This window comes from Globicephala melas, chromosome 11 (assembly GCF_963455315.2).
Source record: "Globicephala melas chromosome 11, mGloMel1.2, whole genome shotgun sequence".
NCBI lineage: Eukaryota > Metazoa > Chordata > Mammalia > Artiodactyla > Delphinidae > Globicephala > Globicephala melas.
The window spans coordinates 39,248,549-39,261,419 of NC_083324.2; the positions used below are offsets into that span (position 1 = coordinate 39,248,549).

Below are 12,871 nucleotides of genomic sequence, written 5' to 3' on the forward strand. Positions count from 1 at the left end.
TGAAGATAGAACAATAGAAATTACCCAGTCTGAACAACAGAAAGAAAATAGACTGAAATGAACAGAGCCTGTGGACTAAAAAGAAAAGGTACAGTATTTGTGTCATCAGAGTCCCAGAAGGAGAGGAGAAAGAATATAGAGCTAAAAAATTATTCAAGGAAATAATAGTTGGAGAATTCCCAAATTTGGTGAAAGATAGTAAACCTACAGATTCAAGAAGCTGAGTGAACTTCAAATTAGATAAACCCAAAGAAATCTATGCCAAAACACATCAGAATCAAACTTTAGAAAACTAAAGACAGGAATAAATTTGAAAGCAACTAGAGAGAAACAATGCTTTACGTACAGAGAAAAAACAATTTGAATGACACCAGATTTCCTATCCATGAAGGCCAGAAGGAAGTAGCACAGCATTTTTCAATTGCTGAAAGAAAAGAACTGTCAACTCAGAATTCTATACCTAGTGAGAATATCCTTCAGGAATGAAGATATTCTCAGATAAAACAAAACTGAGACTTTGTCACCTGCAGAAGTGATAAAAGAAAGAAATTTGGGGCTTCCCTGGTGGCACAGTGGTTGAGAGTCCGCCTGCCGATGCAGGGGACGCGGGTTCGTGCCCCAGTCCGGGAAGATCCCACATGCCGTGGAGCGACTGGGCCCGTGAGCCATGGCCACTGAGCCTGTGCATCCGGAGCCTGTGCTCCGCAACAGGAGAGGCCACAACAGTGAGAGGCCCGCATACCACAAAAAAAAAAAAAAAAAGAAAGAAATTTGGAACATCAAGAATGGAGAAAGAATAACAGTAAACATATGGATAGACATAAAAGTCTATCCTCCTCTTGAGTTTTCTAAAATAGGTTAGATGCTTGAAGCAAAATTATAACATTGTCTTACGTGGTTCTTAATGTATATAGAGGAAATATTTAAGACAATTACATTCTAAAGGGGAAGGAAAGGGGCCTAAATGGAAGTTAAACTTCTACACTTTACTCAAACTACTAAAATGTTGATACCAGTAGACCATGATAAGTTATATATATAAATATAATACATAGAGCAACCACTAAAGTAATCTGTACAAAGAGATACACTCAAAAACTCTATAAATCCATTCAGGTAACCTGCAGGAAGGCAAGAAAAGTGAAACAGAAGAACAGGAAACAGGGAAGAACAGAAAACATTGAATTAAATGGTAGACGTAAGCCCTAGTATATGAATAATTACTATAAATATAGATGATCTAAATATACCAACTGAACTTATTTACAAAGCAGAAGTAAAGTCATGAATGTAGAAAACAAACTTATGATTACCAGGGGATAAGCAGGGGGGAGGGATAAATTGGGAGATTGAGACTGATATATACACATTATGGGGAAAGAATCTCAAAAAAAGAGTGTTTATATGTATAACTGATTCACTTTGCTATACACCTGAAACTAACACAACATTGTAAATCAACTATACTCCAGTAAAAAAAAATTTTAAAGCTATTATGCCAAGTTAATTCAATCTAACTAATTAGAGGGCAGGAAGTTCTTTCAATTATTGTATGTGCTGTCTGAGAAACACACTTGAATATAGCTACAGATTTCATTAATTACAGTTCATTATTTTCCAGATTAGTTACTAAACTCGCATCAGAAGGTCAAAGACAGCAATTCTGTCAGCTGCCACTTCTCTCAGTGCTGTATCTTTTGCATTTCTGGAACTCAGACAGAAATTGATTACAAACAAAAACAAATCTCCATAAAAATGAGAAACATAAGTCTTTATGAATATGTTCAAGCCAAATGATTTTGTAAAGTATAAGAATCTTTGTTTTTAAAGACTTCCTTATAATCTTTATTTTCGGACTTCCCTGGTGACGCAGTGGTTAAGAATCTGCCTGCCAATGCAGGGGACCTAGGTTCATTCCCTGGTCCGGGAAGATCCCACATGCCACAGAGCAACTAAGCCCGTGCGCCACAACTACTGAGCCTGTGCTCTAGAGCCTGCGAGCCACAACTACTGAAGCCCGCATGCCCTAGAGCCTGCGTACTGCAGCTACTGAGCCCATGTGCCACAACTACTGAAGCCTGTGTGCTGTAGGGCCCATGTGCTGCAACTACTGAAGCCCGCGCACCTAGAGCCCATGCTACACAAGAGAAGCCACTGCGATGAGAAGCCCGCGCACCGCAACGAAGAGTAGTCCCCACTCACTGCAACTAGAGAAGGCCCGCGCACAGCAACTAAGACCCGATGCAGCCAAAAATAAATAATAATTTTTTAAAAAAGAAAGTAAAAGTATAGTAATATATATACTATGCAAACATTAACCAGAAGAAAGCAGAACTTAATATCAGATAAGTAGACTTCACAGCAAAGAAAATTACCAGAGACAAAGAGGAACATTACATAATAATGAAAGAGTTAATCGACCAAGAAGACACAGAAACCCTAAATATGTATATACCAAACAACAGAGCTTCAAAATATGTAAAGCAAAAACTGATAGAACTGAAAGAAGAAATAGACAAACCCACAGTTATATTTGCAGACTTCAACACCCCTTTCTCAACAATTGATAGGACAACTAGACAAAAAATTGGGAAGGATACAGTACTTAACATCACCATCGACCAAAAGGATCAAATTGAAATTTATAGGACACTTCACACAACAACAGAGAATACACATTCTTTTCAAGCCCACAAATGTTCACCGAGATAGACTACATGTATCCTGGGATATAAAATAAAACTTAACAAGTTTAAAAGAATTGAAATCAGACGGTGTGTTCTCTAACCATAATGGAATGAAACCAGAAATCAGTAACAGAAAGATAACAGGAAAATCTCCAAACACTTGGAAATCAACCCATTCCTAAATCTAAAAGTCAAAGAGAAAGTCTCAATAGAAATTTATTAAAAATGAACTGTAAAACTGCTTGCCTTGGACTTCCCTGGTGGTGCAGTGGTTAAGAATCCGCCTGCAAATGCAGGGGACACGGGTTCAAGCCCTAGTCTGGGAAAATCCCACATGCCATGGGGCAACTAAGCCCGTGAGTCACAACTACTGAGCCTGTGCTCTAGAGCCCGCAAACCACAACTACTGAGCCCACGTGCCACAACTGCTGAGCCCATGTGCCACAACTACTGAAGCCCATGCACCTAGAGCCTGTGCTCCACAAGAGAAGCCACTGCAATGAGAAGCCCGTGCACCGTAACGAAGAGTAGCCCCTGCTCGCCACAACTAGAGAAAGCCTGCACATAGCAACAAAGACCCAATGCAGCAAAAAATAATAATAATTAATTAATTTAAAAAAACAACTGCTTGCCTTGTGGTTTGGATATGAGAATTAAGTAGAAGCACATCCGAGAAGCAGTTTCCTCGGTGCCTGGCACAAGGTAGGGTACTACAGAGTGGTGGCACCTGCTTCCCTTGGTTGTGGTGCTGCTCACCACCCTTCCATTTCTGAAACTCCCTCTCCTGAGATCCCTGCCCTGCCTTCCTAGTTCCTAGCCTTATCCTTTGCAGTCTTTTCTTCCTCTCCCTGCTATCTTAAGTGAGATTCATCTCGCTGCTGCCTTACGTGACCTATTTAGATGCCCTTTTCTCCTGCGTTATTCACCCGCTTTATAGCCCAAACCCTTCCAAAGCTTCAGTACCACCTTCAGGAAAGTGACTCCCAGAGGGTCCTCTATAGCCTGACTTCTTACTTGTGCCTTCCAAGGCCTTTGGAAATGCCTTCTGAGGCTAAATCAGGGAGGACCTGGTGTTGCCACTGAGTTTCTCAAATTGGATTCTATATTCCTTCTCTTACTGGGGGCAGCTGCCACCATGACCACTACACTTAGTCTCTGCTCCCACTCTGTCTTGCTTGCATGAAAGTGAGTAGAAACTCTTTTTTCTTTTAATATTTATTTAGCTGTACCAGGTCTTAGTTGCAGCACGTGGGATCTACATTGTGGCATGTGGGATCTAGTTCCTTGACCAGGGATCGAACCCAGATCCCCTGCGGAGCACGGAGTCTTTTTTTTTTTTTTAATAATTTTATTTATTTATTTTTGGCTACATTGGGTCTTCATTGCTGCACCCAGGCTTCCTCTAGTTGTGGCAAGCAGGTGCCACTCTGTTGTGGTGCGTGAGCTTCTCATTGCAGTGGCTTCTCTTGTTGTGGAGCACAGGCTCTAGGTGCGTGGGCTTCAGTAGTTGTGGCGTGCGGGCTCAGTAGTTGTGGCTTGCGGGCTCCAGAGCACAGGCTCAGTAGTTGTGGCGCACGGGCTTAGTTGCTCTGCAGCATGTGGGATTTTCCCAGACCAGGGCTCGAACCTGTGTAGCCCTGCCTTGGCAGGCAGATTCTTTTTTTTTTTTTTTTTTGCGGTACGCGGGTCTCTCACTGCCATGACCTCTCCTGTTGTGGAGCACAGGCTCCAGACGCACAGGCTCAGGGGCCATGGCTTACTGGCCCAGCTGCTCCGCGGCATGTGGGATCTTCCCAGACCGGAGCACGAACCCATGTCCCCTGCATTGGCAGGCGGACTCTCAAGCACCGCGCCACCAGGGAAGCCCGGCAGGCGGATTCTTAACCACTGTGCCACCAGGGAAGTCCCAGTAGAAACTTTCTGCAGTCAAAGGAAAGGGTAGTATTCTTCTCTTTTGAACTTCAGGGCTACTTGCTTGACTCTGAACACTTGGGTGCCTGAGGGAGCTACCATTTCACAGTAGGAGTTTCCTCTTCACAGCTCCATTGGAAGCTCCCTGAAAGCTGGGTTGGTGTCTGGTGCTTTTTTATATCCTCCGCAGTCATAGGAACTGGACTTGCACAGCCTGAGAGCTCTGGGAAGTGCAAAAGCATGCGTAGAAAGGGTTGGAACACAAATAGAGATATCAGTTGTTTTCTCTTTAGCTAGAAATACAGTTTATTGCTGCAATTTTAGTAATCTTTGTAACGTTATAGATGGATTTAGAAATACTGTTTTTTGACAATGTCTGCTCAAACATAAGGAAAGAAATTTTATAACTCCCATTGTCTCAGTCTTGATTGTTCTCTTTCCACAGCACTCTTGGCCTAGATTGGTGCAGGAAACATGTAGAAACTGAAGTCTAAAGATAATGGAGTAATATTCCAAAGTATAACAGTAACATTTTAAATGATACATCTCTAACCTTGGACTTCAAAAAAGTAGTGGCAAGTGATGCAGCTGATTAGAGCAATCAGAGATTGAATGGCTCTTTTCAAGCAGACAGATGGAAAAGAAAATGGGGGCAGAATCTGGCTTAGTACCAGAGAACAGACATTATTTGTACTTCAGTTTAGGAAGGGAGGGTAGGAGTCTGCCACCTTTTATACTACGAGTATAGGGTGCAGTAGGTGACTTCTCCTGTCAGGCAGATGAAGCATGGCATGGGATAGGACCAGGGAGTTCTGTGGCTGATGAATATGAGCCAGTGAAACCTATTTAGACATCTCAACTCAGTTGTCTTCTATGTGTTTTCTCCACCCAACTCCCACCCCATCATCAAGAATACTAAAATAGCAAACCTACAGCTAAACATGCCCTTAGCCCCTTGCTGTTTTTCATTCTTTCAGCCTTTAGGATGTCATTACTGTACTTTAAAAAAAAAAGAAAAAACAATCTTTCTATTCTTGAGAGCCCAAGGTAGAAGAAAGTTAAAATTAACTTAGGTACAAAAAACTGCCTACTCACGTAGGAGCCTAAGCAATTAACATTCTCCTGGCTGCATGTCCCTCCCCACACACGCATACACATATCTGAGAAGTACCTGACCATAGCTCTGGTTAACTGTCTCTTGAGTATGAATCCGTGACTTGCTGGGGTCAAGATATCTTTCACATGCCTGCCTTCCATTTTGAGTTTCCTACTTTATCTCTCCATTAATTTAAAACCTACCTCTCTTTCAGGTCCCAGACAAATTTATATTTTTGCAACAAAATTATCCTTGATCACTCCAGGCTATCGTGATCTCTCTCTGCAGAATTCTTGTGGCACTTACTTTGTCTCTGTAGTTCATCTAGCACATTTCATATGCTGTCTTGGACTGTAGTTTTTTATTCCTATAAATTTTGTATTGTCTCCCCATTGAGATTATAAAGTCCGTGAGGGCAAGAACCATCTGATTGTTTTATCTCCCTTTTTTGAAGGTGCATCTTTTCACATTAAACAGTGACTGTGAGCTCACAAATGTTTGATTGGGACGTTTTAAATTTTGTATTCTATTTATGACTGACCCATAGGTGGCACCCATTGAGTACTTGATAGCAGGTGCCAACATGTGAGACATCTGTCTGGCTCAGGCTACAGATCTTTTTCTCATAGCAATGACTCAGATTGAAATATCATTAAACACTCAGTTGACCCAGTACCTTCCAGAGACCTCTAATGTTTGCTGTGGCATAGTTAATTAAACCATAGATGCTCCCTTATACAGGCATTTACCAGAATTTTCATATCCTTTCTTATAGGACCGTGTGACGTTTAGAAGAATCATAGTGAAAAATAATGCAAAAAAGAGGAAGATGTTTGAATCATTTATTGAATCTGTGCTGCTTCTTAAATCACTAGAGGTAAAGCCTATTTTAATAAGAGTCTGTCTATGGGGATTTAAGCAAAGCTGTTAAAACGATTCTTGTTAGATTTCTTAAATCATACTATTCTAGCCCATTTCAATGTTGTATAGATACTATTTGTGACTTTCAATTAAGACGTTTCCTTATAATTTGTATGTTCATTGTTTCAGGTGTCAGAACGAATGAAGATTGTGGATGTAATAGGAGAAAAGGTCTATAAGGATGGAGAGCGCATAATCACTCAGGTGAGTGGGGGCCTTGTGCAGCACCTTTCCTGGAAGCCACCTCCTGAAGGACTAGTGAATCGTTTGTCCTGTCACTTTGGGGAGCTCATGTTGCACAATACGCAGGCACACTTCCTGCAGAGTGTTCTAAAGCCCATTGATGTTCAGCTCACTGACTTATGCACATCTCTTGCCTCCATTCACCTTTCCTTGGCTTCTGGTGTTTGTTCTTTTGGATGTCATTTTCTTTTAACCCTGAGTAAGCTTCCTGCATCACTGTTAAAACCTGGAGAAGGTCGAAAGGTTGTGTACCTTCTCTCTATGTTTGGCACGAAGTCCCTTTTAGCTAATCTAACACAAACCAGTCTTCAGTGACTGACCAGATTTGTAAGGTATCTTTAGTGTTTTCTTTGTACCTTTTTGTCATGTTATTTTTGGGTACTGTAAGGATCATCACACAGTGGACTGGAACATTATGATGAGTGCTCTGTAATAATTTTCCTAGTCTACTATGTTTCCATTTTTAATTATATATAAAGAGTATTATAGACTTTTCCGAGTCTAAAACTTCTCTGCCAGTGGTTCTGGCAAGAGCACTGGGAAGGGGAATTCCCTGGCAGTCCAGTGGTTAGGACTCCGCGCTTCCACTGCAGGGAGCATGGGTTCGATCCCTGGTCGGGGAACTAAGATCCCACAAGCTGCACGGCGCAGCCAAAAAAATTTTTTTTAATTAAAAAAAAAAGAGCCACTGAGAAGATGTCTGGTTGGTCTGGGTTGGGAAATGTGTCCATACCTGAACCCAGAGCTGGGGCTAGAAGGAAGACTCAGATTGGTCAAGCCTAAATCCCCAGACCACCCCTGAGCCCTGGAGGTGGAGTTGGCCCAACCAGTACCACAGAGATTAATCAGGCTTATCATAAAAGGAGAGAGAGATGCTCCAGAGAAAAAGGACTAACAAAAAAATGATGTCTACTCTAAGTGGCATCTCTAAATGCCTTTGTTTTCTAGATAGCCCCACTGTTAATAATTCTTTTAATTAGAAATTGGTTTGATTCGGTAAATATTTACTAAGATAGACAAGTAGGACCAGATATAAGTGCTATAATGAAAGGAAAAAGAATGGCACTGTGGACTTCCCTGGTGGCGCAGTGGTTGAGAATCCACCTGCCAATTCAGGGGACACCAGTTCGAGCCCTGGTCTGGGAATATCCCACATGCCGTGGAGCAGCTAAGCCCATGTGCCACGACTACTGAACCTGTTCTCTAGAGCCCATGAGCCACAACTACTGAGCCCACGAGCCACAACTACTGAGCCCACAAGCCACTACTACTGAAGCCTGTGTGCCTAGAGCCCATGCACCGCAACAAAGAGTAGCCCCAGCTCGCTGCAACTAGAGAAAGCCGGTGTGCGGCAACGAAGACCCAACACAACCATAAGTAAATAAATAAATAATTAAAAAAAAAAAAGAGTGGCAGTGAGAATATAGAACAGGATGTATTCTATACGGTTTCATGAAGGAAATGCCCTTTGAGCTAAGCTTAAAGAACAAGTGCAGTTCCAGCAGTTGAGGTCAGGGGAGGATCTTTCAGGGCAAGAGAACAATGTGAGCAAAGGCCTGTGGGTGTAAGCTTTGTTCCACGGCAGGTATCCTAGTATGGTAAGAATGTAGAGCTGAGTTGCAGAAATGGGACATGCTGACTGGCCACATTTGCTTCTGAAGCTGTGGTGCTTTAATTTACTCCCAAAGGACCTCTACTTAATCCTGAAAAGCCCCAGACCTTCAGGAGGTATGTCAAGAGGTATGAAAAACCACAGGGTTTTCTGGGATGTCTGTGTTCTTGAAGATAGGAGTGCTAGGTGGTGATGCAGAATGGACACAAATGAAGATGATAACCACCTTATTATAGACCCCTTTCGGCAGTGTCTCTAGACCAAGGCTTCTCTAAGTGAGGTCCCAGGACTAGCAGCATTAGCATCATATAGGAATGTTAGAAATTCAAGTGCCTGGGCCCCACCCCAGACCTACTGCAGAAACTATGCTTTATGTTGTTTTGTTTGTTTGGTCAACTTTGTTACCCTATATTTTATATACAGTACAATTACCAAGTTTAAGTATACAATTTGAGAGTTTTATAACCATCCCTATAATCATAGTGTACAGCATTTCTGTCATCCCAAAAAGCTCCCTTGTTTGTATTTTAAGTAAATCCCCTCACCCGCTCCCTTGCTCCTGGAAACCACTGACCTGCTTTCTATCGCTCTAAAAATTCCTTTTCTAGAATTTCATATAAATGAAACCATATAATGTGTAGTTTTTTTGTGTCTGACTTGTTTCTCTTAGCATAATGTTTTTGAGATTTATCCATGTTGTTGTATGTATCAGAGGATCATTCCTTTTTATTGCTGTATTGTATTTCTGTATTGCTGTATTGTATTTCATTATACAGATGTACCATAATTCATCTTTCCACTCACCAGTTGAGAGACACTTGGGGTCTTTCCAGTTTTGGGCAATTATGAATAAAGCTGCAATAAGCATTTGCATACAAGTCTTTGTATAGACATATGTTTTTATGGAATTGCTGAGTCATATGGTAAACATAGGTTTAACAAATTGCCAAAATGTTTTTTAAAATGTCTGTACCATTCTGCATTCCCCCAGCAATGTTCAAGAGTTCCAGTTGCTCTGTATCCTCATCAGCACTTAGTATCGAGTCTTTAATGTTAGCCATCCTAGTATGAAGTGGTATCTCATTTTGGTTTTATTTTGCATTTACCTAATGTCTAATGATGGTGAGCATCTTTTCCTGTGATTCCTTGCCATCCATATGTTTTCTTCGGTGAAGTACATCTTTTGCCCTATTTAAAATTAGGTCATTTGGCTTCTTAATATATTGAGTTGTAAGAATTCTTTATGTACTCTGAGAACAAATCCTTTATCAGGCAAATGATTTGCAAATATTTCTCCCAAAATGTGGCTGTGGCCATGGCTTGTCTCTTCATTTTATTAATAATACCTTTTAAAAAGCAAAAGTTTTTAATTTTGACGAGTCCAGTTTGTCATTTTTTTCTCTTGTAATTCACTCTTTTTGTGCCCTATTAAAAAAAAATGTTTGCACAGTTAGTAAGATTTTCTCCTGTTTTACTTCTAGGCAAGCACTGTTCAATAGAAATATTATGTGAGTCACATACAATTTAAAATATTTTAGTAGCCAAATTAAAAAAAATGAAACAGGTGAACTTAATTTTAATAATATATATTTAGCCTAATATATCTAAAATATTACATTTCAACATCTAAGTGATATAAAAATTTAATAATGAGATATTTTACATTTGGGGGATATTCAGTCTTTAAAATTCAATATGTATTTTACACTTACAGCACCTATAAATCTATACAAGCCATAGTTCAAGTGCCCAGTAGGCCCATGTGACTAGTGGCTACTGTAATGAGCCGTGCAGTTCTAGTTTCATAGTTTTAGATCTTACATTTAGATCTATGATCCATTTTGAATTAATTACGTGGTATAAGGTTAGGGTTTTTCATATGGATGTCCAGTTGTTTCAGCACCATTTGTTGAGGAGATTTTCCTATCCCATTGCCTGACACTTGCATTGAAAACCAATTGGCCATATATGTTTGGGTCTATTTCTGGTCTCTTTTTGTTCCATTGATCAATGACTGTCTCTCTGTTAATAATACTGCACTGTCTTGATTACAGTAGCCTTACATAGTAAATCTTAAAATCAGATAGTTTAAGCCCTCCAAATTTTTTGTTCTTTTTCTTTTTTTTTTTTAATAAATTTATTTTAGTTATTTATTTTTGGCTGCATTGAGTCTTCGTTGCTGCGCACCAGCTTTCTCTAGTTGCGGTGAGTGGGGGAGCTACTCTTCGTTGTGGTGCGCGGACTGATGCTCTGTGCAGTTACCAGCCGGGGCATATTCATGGAGACAGATGTGAATACTCCATGTTAGGAAGTGAGAGATGTTTGTCAGTCATAGTTAGACTAACATCCCTGGCAATCAGGATCCTCTCGTTTAGTTCTGAATTTGTTAGCCATTTACTGGTTTGTAGGTTTGGAAAATAAATACCAATTCAAGCTCAGGCAATGTGAAAATGATCTATTTCTGTGTCCCTCTTTAATACATATATATGGCTCTGACCTGACCTCCTCTCCCTTTTTAGGGTGAAAAGGCTGATAGTTTTTACATTATAGAGTCCGGCGAAGTGAGCATCTTGATTAAAAGCAAGGTGAGTTTATGTGTGATGGTGTGAGTTATGTCAGGGGAGATCCAGATGCCAGGTATATGCACAGAAAGTAACTGTTCGCTTTAAAAATGTGGAGTGTGTTTAGTGTTTCAAAACCACCATTATGTGAGATATGTGACTGACAATGACCAATGTTTAAGCCCATTCATTGATAAAGATTTAGTATATTTTTTCTTGTTCCTGTTGCCTTTACCTCTGTTACATAATTAATGATATGAGAAATATTGGCCTACAAATCAATAAGAAAAAGGATAAGCACCCTAACAGAAAATGGGGCAATTATATAATAAAAAATACATGTGAGGGGCTTCCCTGGTGGTGCAGTGGTTGAGAGTCCGCCTGCCGATGCAGGGGACATGGGTTCGTGCCCCAGTCCGGGAAGATACCACGTGCCGCGGAGCGGCTGAGCCCGTGAGCCATAGCCGCTGAGCCTGCGCGTCCGGAGCTTGTGCTCCGCAACGGGAGAGGCCACAACAGTGAGAGGCCCAAGTACAGCAAAAAAAAAAAAAAAAAAAAAAAATACATGTGAGTGTTGAATATGAAAAAGCTTCCTTTTTAGAGTACTAGGAAGGGAGGTCTCTAGGACAGTTATTATTATGGCCATTTGATGGATAGGGAGACCTAGAAAACACAGTGACCTATAGATGGGAAGAGTGATTCTTACCATAAATCCATCATCATCAGATTTCCTGTTTCAATTTTTTTAAGAATAAAGAACTTGTTAAAATACTGAGTTACATATAATACTAAATCAACCTAGTGTAAAACCTTTTATGGAGTATTTTTTGTAAAAGTTAAGCATGGAGAAAGACAGAAAAATATGATTACTGCCTACAAGATGGCTTGCTTCCTAATTAAAAATATATTTTTTTACTTATAGTTTTTAGACTACTGGTATATGTTTGTACATTTCTCATATTCATTGACACCTACTGATCACAGCATAGTGTTGGGTTTGTAGGTCTAGCAGCACTGTGGCACTGGGTTGGGAAAGGGGGAGTTTGTCAGAAATTCAGTCTTGGGCTCTGCCCCAGACCTACTGAATCAGAATCTGCATTGTATCAAAACCCACAGGGGGCTGGTGTTCACAGTACAGTGTGGTAAGTGCTACTCTAGAGAAGGGACTAGGTAGACATGAACACGTCTGCAGTCCCAGAGAATACGACAGAAATTGGAAAGAGAGCATTGGCTTGGAAGGGGCAGATCAACTTCAGAGCAGACATGTCAGGGCAGAAGTGTGAAAGGAGGAAAAGTCAAACCATGTAAGCCAGTGTGGTACTTTTGTTTATTTTTCTAAATTAACCTTCAGGGACTTCCCTGGTGGCGCAGTGGTTAAGAATCCGCTTGCCAGTGCAGGGGACATGGGTTCAATCCCTGGTCCGGGAAGATCCCACATGCCACGGAGCAGCTAAGCCCGTGTGCCACAACTACTGAGCCTGCACTCTAGAGCCTGCAAACCACAACTACTGGGCCCACACTCTGCAGCTCCTGAAGCCCATGCGCCTAGAGACCGTGGTCTGCAACAAGACAAGCCACCGCAATGAGAAGCCCGCGCACCACAGCAAAGAGTAGCCCCCACTCGCTGCAACTAGAGAAAGCCTACGCACAGCAATGAAGACCCAACGCAGCCAAAATATAATAATAATAACAAATTAACCTCTAAAAAGTTATTTATCTGCCTGTAACAAAGTCGTTCTTAAAGATTTAGACTAATTCTTATTAATGTTATAAGTATTTTTTTACTTAAATTATTGCTTAGCTTAGCAGATGGATTTGTTTAAAAAATATAAGAAACTCT

At 40.8% G+C, this 12,871-nt stretch overlaps 1 protein-coding gene across 1 annotated transcript in view; it reads left to right on the forward strand.

The window, feature by feature from the left end:
* PRKAR2A (protein kinase cAMP-dependent type II regulatory subunit alpha) overlaps positions 1 to 12,871 on the forward strand; it is a 77,182-nt gene that overhangs the window by 61,557 nt on the left and 2,754 nt on the right. The window contains exons 7-9 of the mRNA XM_030867024.2: positions 6,470 to 6,571; positions 6,745 to 6,819; positions 10,990 to 11,055. Coding sequence (XP_030722884.1) covers positions 6,470 to 6,571; positions 6,745 to 6,819; positions 10,990 to 11,055 — 243 coding nt within the window. The remainder of the gene's footprint in view (positions 1 to 6,469; positions 6,572 to 6,744; positions 6,820 to 10,989; positions 11,056 to 12,871) is intronic.